The 19,166-nt window shown below is 43.7% G+C and overlaps 1 protein-coding gene and 1 long non-coding RNA gene across 3 annotated transcripts in view; both read right to left on the reverse strand.

The window, feature by feature from the left end:
• FIP2 (potassium channel tetramerization domain-containing protein / pentapeptide repeat-containing protein) overlaps positions 1-16,335 on the reverse strand; it is a 45,235-nt gene extending 28,900 nt beyond the window's left edge. The window contains exons 1-4 of one of the 2 annotated variants that reach the window (XM_087370219.1): positions 16,191-16,335; positions 12,894-13,000; positions 1,375-1,509; positions 722-874 (exon numbers count right to left, since the gene is read on the reverse strand). In XM_087370219.1, the coding sequence (XP_087226345.1) occupies positions 722-874; positions 1,375-1,509; positions 12,894-13,000; positions 16,191-16,239 (444 nt within the window). In that variant the 5' untranslated portion in view covers positions 16,240-16,335. The remainder of the gene's footprint in view (positions 1-721; positions 875-1,374; positions 1,510-12,893; positions 13,001-16,190) is intronic. The other variant, XM_087370220.1, reaches the window with a different exon arrangement.
• A 128-nt stretch (positions 16,336-16,463) lies between these two features.
• LOC147881514 (uncharacterized) lies at positions 16,464-16,969 on the reverse strand. The gene is made up of 2 exons (XR_015540494.1): positions 16,801-16,969; positions 16,464-16,650 (listed from the first exon to the last, which is right to left on the reverse strand). It is a non-coding gene; the product is annotated as an uncharacterized LOC147881514 (long non-coding RNA).
• Between the last annotated feature and the right edge of the window lie 2,197 nt (positions 16,970-19,166).

Raw genomic sequence — 19,166 nt, forward strand, 5'->3', positions numbered from 1 at the left:
AATACCCCTGACAAAGGCAACAATAATGTCATAACAGAAAAGAAGAAATTGGAAAACCTTTGACCTGCAGCTAAAACTCCAAGATGATTTTCAAATTTCTATAAACCAAAGCACCCGTCCTAAATTGACCCCTAGTTCTAATATTATATAATTCAACCCTTAATTATGCTTACAATTAGCACTCCACTTATCTTCTATCATAAATCCCCCCCCCCCCAAAAAAGGCTCTGAATCACTTGCCATTTTTTGTCAAGCTTGCACAGTTGACCAGTGAACCTTGGGAACTACGTTTCTCTTTCAAGCACCCTCCTTTTATCAACTTCAAAACACCCTTTTCTGGCAACAATCTAGTAAGTTGCAAACTCAATAATAATGTATTTAAAGGAAAGCATGTGTAAACCTTTTCATACTATCACCTAGCAGGATGGCTACTGCACCTCATGCAGGCAATTAGGCACAAATTTGGTAGGGGAGCAGCTGGTGCTTAAAGATACACCTGAGATCTGCTGAGAAGAGAAGACAGCTACCTCTCTAAAGACAGATTGTCTGAGCTGTTCCCTAGGCAACTGACCTAGCCATTCCTCAGTGAAACTTGTACATATGGTTGTACTGCGTTACAAAGAGTAAACTCATGCTTCTGCATATTCATGGGAACACTTTGGCTCCATTCATGACTTTTTGAAAGGCAGAAAAAAGAAAAAAAACAAGAAGAAGAGCTTACTAATTTTGAAAGGTCCTGGCCAGATAGATTTATCCCACGAAAGCGGACACGGTCCGACTGTAGGTACTTTATTATCTCTTTTCTGGTCAACTCAGGCTTATCCTCATCATCTTCCTTCTTGGTTAGCAGACCATTGATAATTTCAATCAGATCCTGCTCATAATTACAAATCAGAATTTATTAGAAAGATAAGAACAAGGCAGGCTAATCAGGAGACACACCAAAAGCTTTCTATGTACAGTCCATAGTCCAAAGATTTCTCAAAACTCGTATGTCACATTGTCAGAAATGCAAATGTAAATGAAATGTTCTATTGATGCACTCCAGGCCCAACAGGGTCAAGTTGAAGCAAATACATATCTCAATGCATCCCTGTGTTAGCTGCTCTCACAAAAGCAACTCCTTTCGAAGAGATAACAGGACAGAATGAGAACCAACATCATCTACAAACTACAAAAATTAAAAGCACGGAATTGCTACAGATTTCAGACATCCTGTAAAAATGTTACAGAGAGAGAGCGTGAGAATCCACCAAGCAGGACTAGCAGAACAAAAGACAAGAGAACAGGAAATTCTCATCTGTGAGGAAAACCCAATCAAATGCAGATTTACACAATTTTTACAGAAAGCACAAAAGAGTTCTCAAGATATACAACTAATTGGTAGTACTCTGCTTCTCTTAGCAATTCCTGGTAAGATGGGCAATCCAAAGTAGGAACAACACCATCCCGCATCCAATTCAAAATGTGGCGAAAATGGGTTCCATCCCTGTCAATAAAAATGATTCCCTGGTGACAAAAACAAAGATATTGGTAACATATCATTAAGAACTCTCACTCACCATAAAAATGAAATCTGGGTAAACAATGTACCTTCATAAAGACCAGAATATATCCAACCTTACAAATTGTAATTTTTTATAGAATAAGCAAAAGAACAAAGGAAAGAAGGGAGTTTGTATGCAACTTTAGACAAAATTTACAAATTATGAGAAAATTTTAAGAATCAACTTTTAAAGTAAGAATTTTAAAATATTTTGGGTGAATAAATTGAGAACAGAACAGAAATTGCATCTCAGGAAAACATCCTTTCCTTTATCAGCCTTTCATAATCCACAATGAGAAAAAAATAAAGCTTAAGATGTTCCGAAATTTCACTCACATAATCAGTTTTTTCGATTTCCATGTCATAGAGTGTGTTTTGAAACTCCAATTATCATATATTTCAAATCTTTGTGGAATTTTATACTATCTGGAATTGGAAAATTCAAACATGAAAGCTTACTGGACCAGGAAAGTATCTAACATTTGAAAACGTTCCAAACTTCAAATGTACGCTCAAAGCCAACATATGTTTCGTTTGAAAACGTCCTATACTTCCAATGTATGCTTTATGTTTGAAACTATATCTATGACATACAACTCAAGCACAAACCTTTGCCTCATAAGAGCGCACTCTCTCTGAGTTAAGAGTACCCAGATGATGCTTCATGCTCATCGTAAGACTAAGCCATTTATCCAAGGACCTTTCACCTCATTAGGAGCGCTCTCTCTTTAAGGTGCCAAACGTTTGAAAACATTCCATACTTCCAACATATGCTTGAAACAAACATATCACATATGCTTGAAACTATGTCTATGAAATATGACTCCAAGCACAAACCTTCACATCATCAGGATCGCGCTCTCTTTGATTAAGAGAAAGAAAAGGATGCTTCATGCTCATTGTAAGACTAAGCCATTTATCCAAGGACCCTTGAGTTAGAGTAAGAAAAGGATGCTTCATTCTCATTTATCCAAGGACCTTTCTGTAGGCCTTATAGGCCCTGGTATGTGCCTTGTAGGCATTGGTATAGGCACTTAGTTTATTGTGTGCCTTTTATGCCACCTAGGACACTTAGTCCTATGTGACACCTAGGACACTTAGTCCTAGGTCTAGGTACTTGTACCTTGTACTCCTTTGTTTTTTATTATCCAAGTTTGACGTGACGGCTAAGACTTGTGCAACGCTTTTCTACCTGCACTCTCTCTCTCTCAATCGATCCTACAATGGTATCAGAGCCCGGATCTGCCTCCTTCATACAACTGCCCCATACACTTCTGTGCCAGTTGCCCGTACATCTGCCGTACTTGCTCAACGTTGTACCTGCGATCCATACACTCGCTGTACATTGATGTACATGCACCATCGTACAACGTACCCGCGTCGTACGTCCATTACTACATACAGTACTGCGCCGTACTGTGCTCCCTTGCGCTGCACCTTCCGTACGTCCATACCTGCTACAGTACTGCGTCGTACAATTTCCGTACAACGTACCAGCACTGTACATGTTCAGTACACCGTACTTACCTCGTAACTGCATCCGTACTTCCGTACGTTGGATTCAGTTGTCTGCTTCGTACTGCATTCAGTACATCGTCTGTACAAGCATCCTACAGCCTCCGTACAGGCATCGTACAGCCTCCGTATAGGCATAGTTCATGTTACCGTACTGACATCCGTACAGTTGTGTTTACTCTGGGATTTGGTACAGCATTTGGCACGTGTTAAATTTCTTGCAGTCTTTTACTGTTTTTTGACAGTTTTTTACTGTCAAACCCTAATTTCCAACATAAAATTTAGGGCTTTTGACATTTAAACCTTCAACTTGTCAATACAATACTTTGGACAAGGTTGACAACTGAAATCCTTCCAAAATTTGAAATTTTCAGTTAATTTCAGGTTCAGGACTGTCACATTGTGCCACGTCATCACTCAGGTCAACAAAATTTGCGGCTTTTCTGTTGGGAGCTCAATTTCAACTGGTGTTTGGGACAGTAAATCATACTTTTGTAGTTTAAAGCCTTGAGGCTATACATTGGGTCAAATTCGCATACATTGGGTCACATTTGCAAAAATTTCAGTAAAATTTGGGGCTTTTCTACATTTGCCCTCTTTTTGGCCTATTTGCCCTCAATAAATTTGGGGCTTTTGCCAGATTTGCTGTTTTTGCAGTGAACATTGCCTACCACAGTCACATTTGGGTTAGATCTGCATTTGCCCTTTGATTTGGGTCGGAAATTTGCAGATATTTGCTGTCATTTTGGACACCAGCTTTTTGCAGTGATAGCCTTGAGGCTTTTGGGTTTTCAGTCTCTTTCAGGGTATCACATTTGCTATGGCTGGAAACAATCAAGATTTATTTGGTGTTCTTCGTGAAGATGATAAGTTGGATGGCACCAACTATCCGATGTGGTCTTATCTCATGAAACATATTCTTGTTGCAAAGCATTTGTGGAATATTGTTTCTGGGGTTGATCTGAGGCCAGCCAATGCCACACTGGCTGCCTCTACTGCTGGTCCCTCTGCAGGGGGTACTACTCCTGATGCCTCATCCTCTAGCACTCCTGCTACTGCTCTTCCAACTCAAGAACAGTTAAGATGGGATGCAAGAGATGCAAATGCACATTCATGTATTGCTTTATCATGAGAATCATTATTCCACACATCCGGTCTTGCAGGACAGCAACGGATGCTTGGGATAAATTGGCTTCTCTCTATCAAATTCGCAATGAGGCACGTGTTGCATATTTGAGAAGGCAATTACAGGAAGTCAGCATGAATGAAGGTGACTCTATGGATGCATACCTGACAAAGGTCAAGGACCTCATGGAACAACTTGCCAACATTGATGAGGTGGTGCCAAATTCACAGCTTGTCAGTACCACATTGAATGGACTGCCACATACATATCAAGGGTTTGCTACAACCCTTCGATTAGTAGCCATGGGTAATCCAGACCACTATTCTTTTGATCAGCTACTTACTTTGCTTTTGCAGGAAGAGCAAAGTAGAGCTAATAGACAAGCCATTATTCCTGATCATGCATTTGCTTCACAGCAGCCAAGAAGAGGCAAGGCTTCCAAGCCTATGGGCAAGCCAAAATCTGCGCATAGCAGCTGCAATTCCTCCCATGAGATAAGTCAAAGAAGAAAAGATGCAACTATTGTCGCAAGCCTGGACATGACATTTCAGAATCCAGGAAGCGCATTGCTTTGGAGAAAAAGAAAGCAGGATTGACACTTAATGCCTCTCTTGCTATTGAATTCCATGAGCCAGAAGATGCTTCACATGCACATGCTCTTCAGGATGATTGGGCATGGGCTGTCCATTGCTCATTTGATCCCTCCAAAGCTGATGCACTCTTTACTGCTAATGATGCACAGTCCTGGTACTTTGATAGTGGTGCTTCCAAGCATGTCACATCTTGCAGACAGTTGTTTCACTCTTTAGCTAATGCACCTCGAGGGGGGACTGTCACATGTGCTAATAATGCTTCATATGCTGTAAAGGAATTAGAGATGTGCAGCTCACATCCATTTCAAGCCATCCTGTCACTCTGACAAATGTTCATTTTGTGCCTAGAATTGAAGTCAACTTGATTTCAATTTCAGCCATTGCCACTTCAGGTTTCAAAGTGATTTTTGATGGCTACAGATGCCTAGTATATGATCTTCGTGATGACAATGCCATCGTTCTCCCTAACACTCTGCAAAAGGGGCTTTATCACCTTGATCATCACTCAGCTGCACTTTCTATTGAAGCATTTGCAATTTCAGATTCACAGCTTGCTAAAACTCATCTTTGGCATGAGAGAATGGGTCATCTCAATATAGAGCTCTTGCAAAGCTACATTCACAACAAATGGCAAATGATGTACCTCAAACTCACACAGTTTCCAAACATGTGTGTGAGGGTTGTTCTTTCGGGTAAGATGCATCGGCTTCCTTTTCAAAAGAATTGCCCAAAACTCTCACAAAGGAAATTGCAGCTAGTACAGAGTGATGTCTGTGGCCCAATGAGGACAAATGCCATTGGGGGGTATAAGTATTTCATGACTCTCATTGATGATTTCACAAGATACTGCTAGATATATCCTTTAAAAGCCAAATCTGAAGTTTTCTTATGCTTTCAGAGGTGGCTGAATATAATTGACAATGAATCAAGATGCAAGCTTATCGCCCTCAACACAGATAGGGGGGGAGAGTATATGTCAAAGGAGTTTGATGCATTTCTGTCTTCACGGGGCATTATTCACTCATGCACTACTCCTTACACTCCTCAGCAGAATCCTGTTTCTGAAAGGAAAAAATGGTCCACAATGGAGATGGCCAGATGCATGCTTAAGGCCAAGTCTTTGCCCAATAAATTTTGGCTTGATGTAGTGATGTGTGCCAACTATGTGTTGAATAGATCACCTACACGTGCATTGAAGACTGTTACACCTTATGAAGCATGGAAAGGTAGGAAGCCTTCACTTTCACACATGAGAGTTTTTGGGTCTCTTGCATATGTTCATGTACCATCTCAGCTGAGACATAAGCTTGATGATAAGGCAATCAAATGCATATTTATTGGTTACAGCCAGAGGGTATCGGTTATATCAACCAAATACTGGGAAGATTATTGTCAGTAGAGATGTAATCTTTGCTAACATTCAACTTCTCCTCTTGTGGACTGCAAAGCTAAGCCAGATGTTGACATGTTTGATGCCTTTCAATCTTGGTTACCTCTGCCATCCTCAAAAGAGGACTTTGACCAGCAACATGAGCCTCCTGCAGGCCCTCCACCAAGCAATAATCAACCACTACCCCATGCTGATTTGCAGGTTTCTCTTCCAGCCCAAAATGATCCCACTATTCATGACGCAGTCATTGAAGAAAGAGCTGTCAATAGACAGCAAAGGCAAGTTCCCAGATGGCTTCTTGATACATTGAGTGACAGCAAACAAGATCAGCCTTTTGCTACCCGGACAAGATCAGGGAATAGACAAATGCATGGTCACTTTCTTGAATTTGCACTCCTTGCTACAGCTTGCAATAAAGAGCCCTTGTGCCATAAAGATGCTTTTGACAGCAAAGAGTGGATGGATGCAATGAGAGCTGAGTTACAATCCATTGCCAAAAATGACACATGGGAATTAGTAGATGTTCCTCCCGCCAAGCATGCCGTTGGTAACCGGTGGGTCTACAAATTAAAAAGGAAATTTGATGGTAGCATAGATCGATACAAAGCCCGTCTTGTTGCAAAAGGGTATGCCCAACAACAAGGCATTGACTTTGAGGAGACCTTTGCTCCCACATCCAGGATTACTACCATTAGATGTGTCATTGCCATTGCAGCCCATCATCATTGGCAAGTGCACCAACTTGACATCAAGACTGCTTTTCTTCATGGGGATCTGCAGGAAGAAGTATATGTCACCCAACCTCCTGGCTTTGAGGTTGTTAATTCTGAAAATAAGGTATGCCGGCTTAGCCCTTTATGGTTTGAAGCAGGCACCCAGGGCATGGTATGCCAAAATTCATGCACACTTACTATCCCTTGGTTTTCAGAATAGCCCCATAGAACCCACTGTTTATGTCCGTGGGAGTGGATCTGATTTTTTAGTGCTGATTTTATATGTGGATGATATGCTCATCATGGGCCCAGATACTCAGCAAATTGCAGCTTTCAAGGCTGATTTGCAGCAGATTTTTGACATGTCAGACATGGGACAGCTCCATTGTTATTTGGGCATTCAGTTTGCTCATGTTGAGGGGGGTATCATGATGTCTCAATCCAAGTATATTGGACAACTCCTTGATCGTTTTCAGTTCGAGGATTGCAAGCCAATCTCCACTCCAGTGGACCCTGGCTTCAAATTCTCAGCTCATGATGGGAGCCCACCGTGTGATATCACTCTTTATCAGCAGGCTGTTGGATGCCTTATGTATTTATGTCACACTAAACCTGACTTACAGTATGCAGTATCTCAGCTCAACAGATTCATGCACATGCCCAAATCACGGCATTGGTAGGCAGTGAAGAGAGTCTTCAGATATCTCAGAGGCACTCAGGATTTAGCCCTCTTCTATGGTGATCAGGGTTCACTTACCATGCATGCTTACACGGATAGTGCTACAATAGAGTGTGTCTGGCTTCGACAATTACTTACAGATCTTGGTATTCGCCAAATATCCTCCACTATGGTCTACACTGACAGCCAGAGTGCTTTGGCCATTGCACGTAACCCAGTGTTTCATGCGCGTACCAAGCATATTGAAGTTCACTATCATTATGTTCGGGAGCGGTAATCAGCAAGAGACATAGAGTTGTCCTATCTTCCCACAGAGGACAACATAGCAGATTTGTTTACAAAGGCACTTCCTTGTCCCAGGTTCGAAGTCTTCCACCAGGCTTTACACATTCCCTTTGTTACATGATCTAACATACCTTGTACATTCATAGGTGGCTATATCCTTTTGGATGAACATGTGCCACCATGATCAGAAAATACCAGGTATTCTGAGACGTTTCCTGAATACTTCAGCCCATACCATGGAGGGGGGTTTGTAGGCCATCTTGTCCTAGTTCTAGTGATGCCCTATAGGCCCTAGTATGTGCCTTGTAGGCATTGGTATAGGCACTTAGTTTATTGTGTGCCTTTTATGCCACATAGGACACTTAGTCCTATGTGACACCTAGGACACTTCGTCCTAGGTCTAGGTACTTGTACCTTGTCCTCCTTTGTTTTTGATTATCCAAGTTTGACGTGACGGCAAAGACTTGTGCAACGGTTTTCTACCTGCACTCTCTCTCTCTCAATTGATCCTACACTTTCCATATGATGAGACAAGTACCATTCTCATTTATCCAAGGACGTTTCAGTATCACGAGAGAAGTACTACAAATCTCCTCCCACACCTCCTATATGTCTAGCTGTACTAGAAGAGAAATTCATTTGCAAAGTATATCTTGCCAAAAGAGGTCCATAAACTTTGCAAGTTGGATTGCTTGCAATCACCTTGATCTTCTTGGAGCATGCGGACTGGATTCGCGGTTGCACAAAGTAGGACAGGATACAATACCAAAAGGTTCTCCTACTAGATGTCAAGCACTTCTAGATCTCTAAGCCCGCGTGCTCCACCTCAAGCGTATGTAGACTCTCTATCCAGAGTGTTCTTCTCCACCTTACTGCCTGTGAATCAGCCTACGTGGGCAGCACCTTGCTGAGCTAGGTCTGCAGCCTTCCAACTCCCTTGGTCCTGCAAGATAGGCTCCAAGTGTGCTGGTGTCTGCTGCTCCTACTTGCTCCTGCTTTTGCTACTCCAGAAGATTGTTAATAAGGCCAAGGGGCCTCTCCTTTTATAGGGCACAAGGCCCTTTCAAATGGACCCTTTCAAATGGACCGACCAGCCAGCCCTAACTGGGCCGACTGGTCCGACAATAATTCAATGGGATGAGGGGGGACGAGCGGTGGCACATACACCCAGCTTTGCCGGTCGCCCAACCAACCTGGTTGGCTCAGCCCAACCCGCCCCATTAGGGCCCTTTGCTGGCCCCTTCCAATGCGGTGTCCCAGCCCATAGGTCCCGCCCTCTTCCAGGCCTGCTACAGGTCGCAATCCTGCCCACAAGGCACGCCTCTGCTCCTGCTATGCTGTGCCATGTGCCAGCTCTGCTTGCAGGTGGAGTCCCTGCCGGTAGACACCCACCATGCTGCCGCATAGGGACCATACCTGTCCGTACAGGTCCTTGCCTGTCCCACCATCTTCTGTGCCTCTGCCAGGCTCTTGTGCTGCCCCGCCACCTGCTGTACACTGCCCTGCAGCAGCCTGTACTGATCCGTACAGTGGCTGATGTCATCCGCCATGTGGTGCCATGTCCAGGTATGTATTGAGCAGTGCTGCCCACATGACAGCCTTGCTGCTGTCCATGTGGCAGCCATCTCTTCTCTCTTGGCTGTGAGGTGCTGCCCATGTGGCGGCCCCCTCCCTCTCTTTTCTTTTGGGCACATGCCCTAGGTCTCCCTCCCCCATGCTCTCCTCATATGGGGGCTTACAGATGGGGAGGTGACCTTTCAAAGGCTGAACTCCTAGCACGAGCTAAGATAACGACATAGACATGGTCATATATTGCACAGTTTTCCAATTCTCTTGCATGTAGTCGCTCTCTGACATAGTGCTAGCGTATCTAAATGTGTTTCGTTCAAGAATGCAACACAAGATTCCTTGATACTGCAATAGCACTCTCACTGTCAGTGAGGATAGGAGTGGGTGACTGCAAACTTCCCCACCAATCTCTCATACACACTCAACTGCTTTTGTGAAGGCTGCCCTGTACTCAGCTTCACAAGAGGCACTCTTTGTGTCCAGAAAGACAAAGGGGATTTGTTCATATTCATCCTTTCTGTGGATGATATGCTACCAATGAGGACAGAATTGCAGAATTCAAGGCTGATCTTGAAGCCTCATTTGAGATGACTGTTGCATTATTACTTCGGAATTCAGTTTATGCAGTCAAAAGAGGGTGAAATAGTCCAAGGATATACCAGGCTGCTACACAGGTTCAGAATGCAGAATTGTAAGCCCATTTCAACTGTATTTGAACCTGGGCTTAAGCTGTCAATGTATGATGGCTGTGAATCTTGCAATGTCTGTCTATACAGCGAAGCTGCATATGCAACACACATCTTGACATTCAGTTAGGGGTGTTGCAGGTGAGCATATATACAATGCCCTAAGACCACACTCTGGTATGCAGTTAGGCACATTTTCAGTAGGACACCCAACATCTTGGATTCTTCTATGCTAGGGGTTGACTTTCAGTTTCATGGATTCCACCATTCAGACTGGGCTGGTCACTATGATGATAGGCAGGCCACAAGTGGAAGCTGTTTCTTTCTTGGCAGCTCATGCACATCTTGGTTGAGCATGAAGCAACCCGTTGTGGCCTCTCTGGCAGCCCGTACTAGAGCAGCTGTCCGGAAAGAACATGCCAATTTGGTTGCTTCTGCATTGGTTGCTACAGCATGCAATGAAGAGCCATTATGCCATAAGGATGCCTTTGAACATGAATGTTGGTTGTAGGCTATTCAAGCTGAATTGGATTCTACCAATCAGAATAACACTTGGGAGTTGTGTGACCTGCCTTCTAGCAAGAATGCCATTAAGGCTAAGTGGGATACAAGATTAAACGAAAAGCTGATGATTCAGTGGATTGCAAGCCAATATCCACACCATTAGAGCCTGGTTTTTACTTCTCATCTGAGGATGGAGTGATGTCACTCTCTATCAGCAGGCAGTTGGTTGTTTGATTTATTTATGCCATACCAGACCCAATCTTCAGTATGCTGTCTCAGAGTTGAGAAGATATATGCACAGCCCCTCTATACACCATTGGCAGGCTGTGAAGCGTGTCTTCAGGTACCTCAAAGGCACTTAGCATTTGAGCCTTCTCTATGAGGCCAATTCTTCACTTGTTATGCATGGATTCACTGATAGTGATTGGGCCAGCTGTTCTGACACACGTGTCACATAGTGCTTGGTACTTCATGCATCTCTTGGTTCAGCAAGAAGCAGACTACAATTGCTACTTCTAGCTGTGAGGCTAAGTACATAGCAGCTTTTACAGCTATAGTGAAGTGTGTTTGGCTGCGGAAGTTGCTTGGAGATCTTCATGTATATCAGACTATCTACCGTCATCTTCACTGATAGTCAGAGTGCTTTGGCTATTGCATGGAATCCAATGTTCCATGCCCGCACAAAGTATATTGAGGTTCACTATCACGATGTCAGAAAAAGATTATCAACAGGTGATATTCAGTTGTCTTATGTTCCCACTAAAGACAACTTGGCAAATCTTTTTACGAAGGCTCTTCCTCGACCTAGTTTGAAGCTTTCTAGCAAGCTTTGAGCTTAGTACCTTTTGTGACTTGATCTGTTATGCTCTCTAAAGTTATAGGTTGCTATATCCCTTCAAGATGAACATGTGCAACCATGACATTAGTTCTTCAGGTATTCTGAGATGTGTCCAGGAGCATGGAGGGGGATTTGTAGGCCACTCTATATTATATCTATGGGCTATCCATCCATTCCTTGGTATGTGCCTTGTAGGCCTAGTTACAAGCAGTTAGGACACTTGCTACAGTTAGTAGATGTACCAGTTAGGACACTCAGTCCAACTAGGACACCTTGTCCTAGGGTTTCATCATATAGAGTGTACTTTGTACTCTTTTGGCTATTGCAGCAATTCATTACAGCAGCTCGTTTTTGCTTCCATTGCCTCATTTCTTCAGCTTCAATTGCTTGCCCTGGCCTACAGAGACTACAATGTAGTATAGCTAGGGAGATGGATCCGAATATAGCTAGGGGGATTAGTAAATTCCTCCTCTAAGATCCACAAACAATGCTCTCTCTAGAAGCTGAGTTTTACCAAAAGCTCATGGGATGCTAGTCAGATGTACATGTGGAGCTATACAAAGTCCTCTTTGATGACCCGCTTTACCTCGTGATAGGTGACTGAATTGGATGGGATTTCAAGGTTATAATGAAACAGTGGTAGTCTACCCATCCGAAGTCCCAAGACTGCAAACTATCTCGGTATCTAAGCGTACCAACTCCTTTGATCTCCCTCTACCTCTAGTGCCATAGACGAGATCAAGACCCAACCACGGTAGCTTGCGTTATCCGGTATATAGTGCTGCCGAAGTCCCTCACTCTATGAAGGTATGTGACCACCTAGAAGGATGCATCAAGCTGTAGAGGGGGCACAAGATGAGATCAAGGCCAGCCACGGTAGCCTGCGTTATCCAGTATACAGTGCTGCCGAAGTCCCTCACTCTATGAAGGTATGTGACTACCTAGAAGGATGCATCAAGCTGTAGAGGGGTAGCCCCAAACTTTGTTTGCAAAATATGATGCGTGACCAATGCCTTGCTACGGATCATCCAAGCGAGAATTGGAACCTATAGTCTCAAGACATGGGACCACTCTGTCTTAGTTAGAGAGAGAGAGAGAGAGAGAGAGAGAGAAAGAGAGAGAATAAGCTTTAGTAACGTCTACAGAACGCAATGACCTACGAGACCAAAATCTGAATACATCATGAAATGCACCCCACTATAAAGAAAGAAAAACACATTGTGCATGCGTCCATGCTTTTTCAAAACACAAAAACCATTGATGAGGCTCTTCTAAATTTTGCATTATAAACAAGAGGCTATAAATTTTAATATAATATACCCTCTGTGATGAAACTAGAGCTAACCGACCATAATATTGCTTGAACTCGTTGGACATGGGATATGGAATTACGAAAAATATACATTATGTTCACAATGCAAATTAATAATGGGAACATGAGTGTAAGACCTTTGAGTCCTTATGAAGGCGATGCCGACCACTAAACATTGCGGCCAGCATTGAGCTCGTATCTCGTTGCGTTAATGTATCAACAGTTGTTGCAAAGAACATACCTCCTGTACTAGCAGTAACAAAGGATCACTCCTTCAACCAAATCACAATTCTAAGTACCACTACATTATAAACCAAGCAATAAGAAATTCAGAGATGAACACCAAGAATCAGCTATAACAATTTAAAAATAAACACCAACATTACTCACTAGAGTTTGGTCAAATCGAAAAATTATAAGAACTCGTTGCATAATAGTACATTACATAATCCAGCTAGATTGATAAATTATTTATAATGGTACAGTTATAGTATAATAGGTCATTCAACATATAAAAGCATGCCAAAAGCATAAGTCTCCTCCATTTTCACTAGGTATTTTAAAGCATTTCATGAAATTTACAAGTTTTGAAACAAGAGCATTTAAAGAGATGTGAGATGTGCATGCGTGTACCTCTACAAGATACAGCATCTCTTGTATGTTACAATGTTTTACTCCAACACAAAACAAAATTGAAATCAGAAATGTTCATTATGTCCATGGCAGACCAGTAAGATTTATGTGTTTAGCGATACCTTAAAGCCAACATCCTCAACATCTTCAACTCAATTATCAGAATGTTTGGTGCCGCCAACTGGGCACCATGTAGGCACCACCTAGGTGCCTTGCTTGGGGGCCAATCATGTTCGAAGTGAATGTCCCCGCCTGTGAGCCTGTGAGCCCCCTTATGAGGAGGGCATGGGGGAGCATCTGACTGTGAGGGGGAGGGATATTGGAGGGAGCTATGTGGGCTGAAGGAGGGCAGTATGGGCTGTGTACCAGGGCCACCTGGGCCTGGGCCGGCTGTAGGCGCAGCAGCAACAAGGGGCAGAACCCGGCAACCCCTATTTATAGGCTGCCCAAAGGGGTCCGTCAGACCTGGCTGGTCGGCCAGCCAAGGCCCTAGAGAACCGACCAGGGGGTCAGCCAGTTCAGGGGGCTGCCTGCCCCCTATATATAACCCCCCTTCCCCCCTCACTCTCCTCAAGTACTGCCTCTCCAGCAGGCAGTGCACCATATAGGAGTGGTGATCAAGAATTTCTCAGCCCCTTTGCTGGATGATTGTGCTCACCTTGGGCTTGTTTTGCCCACATCCTGTGGATGAATAAAGTCTGAGTTTTTGCTCTCTATTCTATTTGCTGCTTAGTGAGGTTATATCAGTGAGATCATTGTGTTGAGCAGAGTTGAACGTTATCCACTGCGTGTGTGGGGATTGAGTGATTCTTACTTCCATCTCCAACAGACCAGGCCCCCTGCCAGGTCGGTGACCCAACCAGCAGGTTGGGTTACAACCGACCTTGGGTTGGCCCTGGGTTGTCCAGGTTGGCTCCTATAAATAAGGCTCCTCCCCTCTTGTTGTACCATCATTTAGTTGAGGCATTTCCCCAGATCTCTTGTGCAGACTCTCTCTCTTTTTCTTGGATTTCAGTTTGCAGTGTTTGTGCTCTGTCTAGATTCCGCTGCACTCTCACAAAGCTGCCATGTAGGTTTCGGGTATCAAATCCCGACCCAAACAACAAAAACTTTGATAGCAAAAAGGAAGAAATGCAGCAGAAAATAAGGGAAACAAAGGGGAGAGAAAGAGAGAGAAGTTAAATATCAAAAACACAAGAAATGCTAATGCTGACACAAGCAAATTTTTATTATCATTATTTCGAGCACGTACCTAAAAGCAGGTGAGCCATCCTGGATAGTTCTAATCATTTTCCATGTTATCAACATGAAATATCCAACCACTTGTTAACGTCCACATTCCCAATATGGAATGTACTCAATCATTATGTTAAGAACAACCATCAACATAAGTGATATCCAAAATTCATACATACTTACCAACTCCTATTATGGGTAATCTTCGGTCGGTGGAGAGATTCCCTAGTCGTCAGATACTACTTTAGGAATCAATTCCGTTGGAGAGAATCTTTAGAGGCTGAATATTACATCTCTTAAGTGTGGTTTCCCACCTTGATTTATGAGAACATAAATCTAATTTAAGGGGGGAGAATGCTTCATCCTATCATTGGGATCAGCCCTCGCCAAGCCAGCCCAGCCCACAGCACCTCGGCTGGTTGGACCCCTCAGCCTCCATGAGCCCAACCATTAGATTGTTACATCAGTTCTCACTGGGCCCAACGGCTACCAGGTTACCTCTGGGACTGCTGATTTGTATGGTTGGTTTTTCCAGCATTAATAGAAAGTTCTTTTCTCTTTCTTTCTTTTTTTAACCTAGCAGGTTACACAGCACCTCTGGCAATTAAATTGGCCCCAAGCTGGACTTAGACACACTAGTACGAATGAGGTGGGCCTTCAAGAACCCAAAACTATGCCCTTATGAAGGCAAAAAATTGTCCTATAATAATGACAAATCCTCTTTAAACAGATCCCCCTGGCACTCCTCATATGAGGGACCATACGCCTACTGAACTGATCTACGCAAACCCAGACACTGACAAGGTGTATCATCTACAACACTCTGCCACCAGCCGTTGCTAGATCTTATTGGAGTACTCTGACGATTTCCTCCCCCCCCGGCCCTTTTCACACTCCAAGGCTGGCCAAAGCTAACCCAGATGACCCTGGCAGGTTTGCTGCCTGTACCAAGTTCCTAACTAAGCTATAACAGTTTTGGAGCGTGCAGCTGAGCATATAAAATATTGTGATTTGTTCAGCTTTCAAGGTATCAAGGTTTGACAAATGAGTCTTGATGTGAGAAATTCCATCATTTGCAAGTTCTTTACTGAAAATCAACTTTTGAAACAAACCAGGGAGCACAAGTACTCATGAGTACTCCCTTAATAGTTATAGAAAGTTGATAACCAAGCTCCAATCAGAAGGCTGAGCGGCTTAGAGGCTAAAGCTAGAGTCAATAGTCACAGTTTTGCTATGCTACGATAACGTCTCATAAGAAACTCCCTTCCAAATTTACATCTCATTTGATATTGAAGAAGTCTCAGTAAGAACAAAGCTAGATGACAACGCCCCAGCGTCACTCGTCATACATACTGTCGGCTTTGTGCGCTTCTGCAGAATTCCCACCAAAAAAAGTTATCAGCTAGTCGACTAGCAGAGAAAAAAGGAGAGATATTGGTGTCTACGCGCGCGGGACGTGTATGTTCATCGGTCCAACTAACGTCCATCAACATGTTAAAAAGGAGCAAACAATCTAGCTATGTCAAGTAATTCGACTCAAACTGTCGGCACACCCCACAACTTACCAACGTTTAGCTCGACAATGGATGTGGATTCATTCTCCACGCTGCCCATTTCCGCACGCAAGGCACAACTTCCGCAACACCTCACAAGGGATCAGGCACATGGGGCTTGTCCCAAGCATCATCCAACAGAGAGAGATTGCCCATAAGCGGATTGTTTAGCTATCGGCAGGGACGTAACACAGGCGATAGCAGCCACTCTTTGCTCTCGTTGGAGACCCTTCTTCCTGTCTCCAAAATTCGTCCTCTCAACTGACAACTGGGTCAACTGTTACTTTAGATGAACACGCCATCGTTCTCTATCTCAATCTCAAAATAAGCATTCTGCGTGACTCGCGATACACGCTTCGGGGGTCCTATATTCTCAATCCTTGCTCTGAATCGTCGAATCGGTTGCACTGCAACAAAAGCTGAGAGCTTTGTCCGAGAGCCCACGCTAACTGCCCCATCAGCCCATGGATACCTGCATACGCCACCAATTCCAGCCAGTTCACTTTACGTACACAGCCTCGTGTGTGTATATATAATATAAACTCTTCCACTTCTAAAAGGTTACCAAATTTGATAGATGCACATTTTATGCAAGACTTTCAAACACCCAAAACTCTCTCACACAAGAAAAGGGTTCAACACAGCCCTAAGCTCGAACATCCCCATGGGGACTCCAACCACTCGGACAGGGTGACCTCCTTGCCATCTAAGCTGCCTTACCACTTCTCTTCATCTTGATTCTCCCCCATACACATTGAGTCATTCCTTATGAAAATGACTCATGAAGGTGCTCTCATTCTATCTATTGACTTGAGTTTATCAATCTATCAACCTTGATTCTTGAGCCCTCAAAATCCTTTCCAAGCTTTTAACCCTAGCACTCAAGTGGGGGGTAAGATTGCATCCTTATAGCTTATCGATAGAAGAAGAAGTAAAGCTTGTGTTGTCTCTATGCCAACATGGACTTAGGTAGAGCAGAATGTGTGTGTAGAGTAGCAGCAAAACTCCACTTGTACTTGCATAAGGCTAGAAATAATCCCTCTTAGAAATCCAACTTGCATGTTCTACATGCGAGTTCCACATGCGAGTTCTACATGCGAGTTCTACATGCAACTCCTACATGCGAGTTCCACATGCGAGTTCTATATGCAACTCCTACATGCAACTCCTATATGCGAGTTCTACATGCGAGTTCTACATGCAACTCCTACATGCGAGTTCTACATGCAACTCCTACATGCAACTTCCATATGCAAGTTCTACATGTAGAGAGAGAATGTCTTACAATTCCTACATGCAGAGAGAAGCTCTCCAACTTGTATAAATACTCCATAATGGAATGAAGCCCACACTCTTTGGGGCATTGTGTTGAGTTCTACTTTGGTATTCCAAGCAATTGTCTCAAGTGTCCATGCTTCCTTACACTCCACGTCCAAAAGCATGTCCTAACCTTGTAACTCCTCCCCCCCTCTCCTCCAACCTTATAACCCATCCTCTCCCTCCTCCCTCTTCCTCCTCCTCCTCCCTCCTCCTCCTCCTCCTCTCTCCTCTCTCTTCTTTGCCCCATGCTCTTACACCTTCTTCCCCTCCTACTCCTATGCTCCCCCAAAATCCTTAGTTCCTCAACCCTTAACCTCCATGATCTATAAGGGAGACGAGTTCTTCACCATGTACTTTACATTAGACCTTGGAACCTCTTCTAAACCTTGGAACCTCTTCTAAACTCTGAAACCTCCTTCTAAACTCTGAAACCTCTCTCTAAACCTTGGAACCTCCTTCTAAACCTTAGAACTCCTTCTAAACCTGGAACCTCTTCTAAACCCTGGAACCTCCTCCTAAACCTTGCAATCCCCAATGAAGTCGAAAGCCTTCATTACCTCAATCATGACGATACATGTTCCTTTTACACATGCATGCACTATGTTTACTTACCACACTTAAGCCTACGTCTCTCACATGAACACAACTCAAGGTCCTAAGCTACACGTATACTACAAATGACAACCCTAATATATCTGTAGGTGACAAAAAGCCTCAGAACCCTGCATACTAAGAATACCCCGCTCTTCCTATGGAAGCTATAGGAAAGAACGAACATTTGGCATCGCTGCCAGGGAGACTAGGGTCTCAAGTAACGAGTAAACATACGCAAATATGTGTTAAAAACAAACTACTTCGAACTTTCATGAACATAACACTCAAGGGCAAGGATAGTAAAATTTTTTCCATTTCTAGCCAAACATATCAACCCCAAGCATCAACCTTGGGTTACTACCTTAAGAAATTTTCTTTATTTCTTAAAAAGAAGGCACTTGATAACCAATCAGGCTAGGTAGTGGACACGAATGCGTAGAGCTTGCAATTTTGGTCATTTCACCTTTTTACAGAAGAGCAAACCGAGCTAAGCATAAAAAGTTACGACTCAAGAAGAGTTTAGGGTTTAACCCTAAACCTAAACCCATTTCTTATAAAAACCCACTCCACCCCCTCATTCTTCATCTTTCACATCTTGCCTCCATCCTCTTCCTCGTTCCGAGCCCTATGCAAGACACTCCTCCCTCTCCATCAACCACCACCCTACTCCCATCCTCACATGGTAAGTTACTTCGAGCCCATCTCGCAGCAATAACCTAGCCATCCACCCACCGTCCATTAGTCCTTAACAATCCCGTTACATTGAGAAAGACTTGGAGATCGTTCAAGTGACCACCTCTTCCTCCCTTTGGATTTGCGTCAAAGTTTTTCGTCCATCAAGTTTTTTTTTTCTCTCCTTTTTCTTTTTCCCCTCCCCGTCCACCATTCCCCCCTCCACCACCATCCCCTCCATTTCCCCCCCCCCTTTTTTTCCCTTCCCTCCATTCTTCCCCCCCTCCTCCATCTCCACCACCCCCCCTCCTCCATCTCCACCACCCCCTCCCCCCCTCCATCTCCACCACCCCCTCCCCCCCTCCATCTCCATGACCTCTTTTCTCACCCCCTTTGCTCCAC

Source organism: Dipteris shenzhenensis, chromosome 31 (assembly GCF_047967505.1).
Source record: "Dipteris shenzhenensis isolate YYH24624 ecotype China chromosome 31, Dip_SZ_1.0, whole genome shotgun sequence".
Classification (NCBI taxonomy): domain Eukaryota; kingdom Viridiplantae; phylum Streptophyta; class Polypodiopsida; order Gleicheniales; family Dipteridaceae; genus Dipteris; species Dipteris shenzhenensis.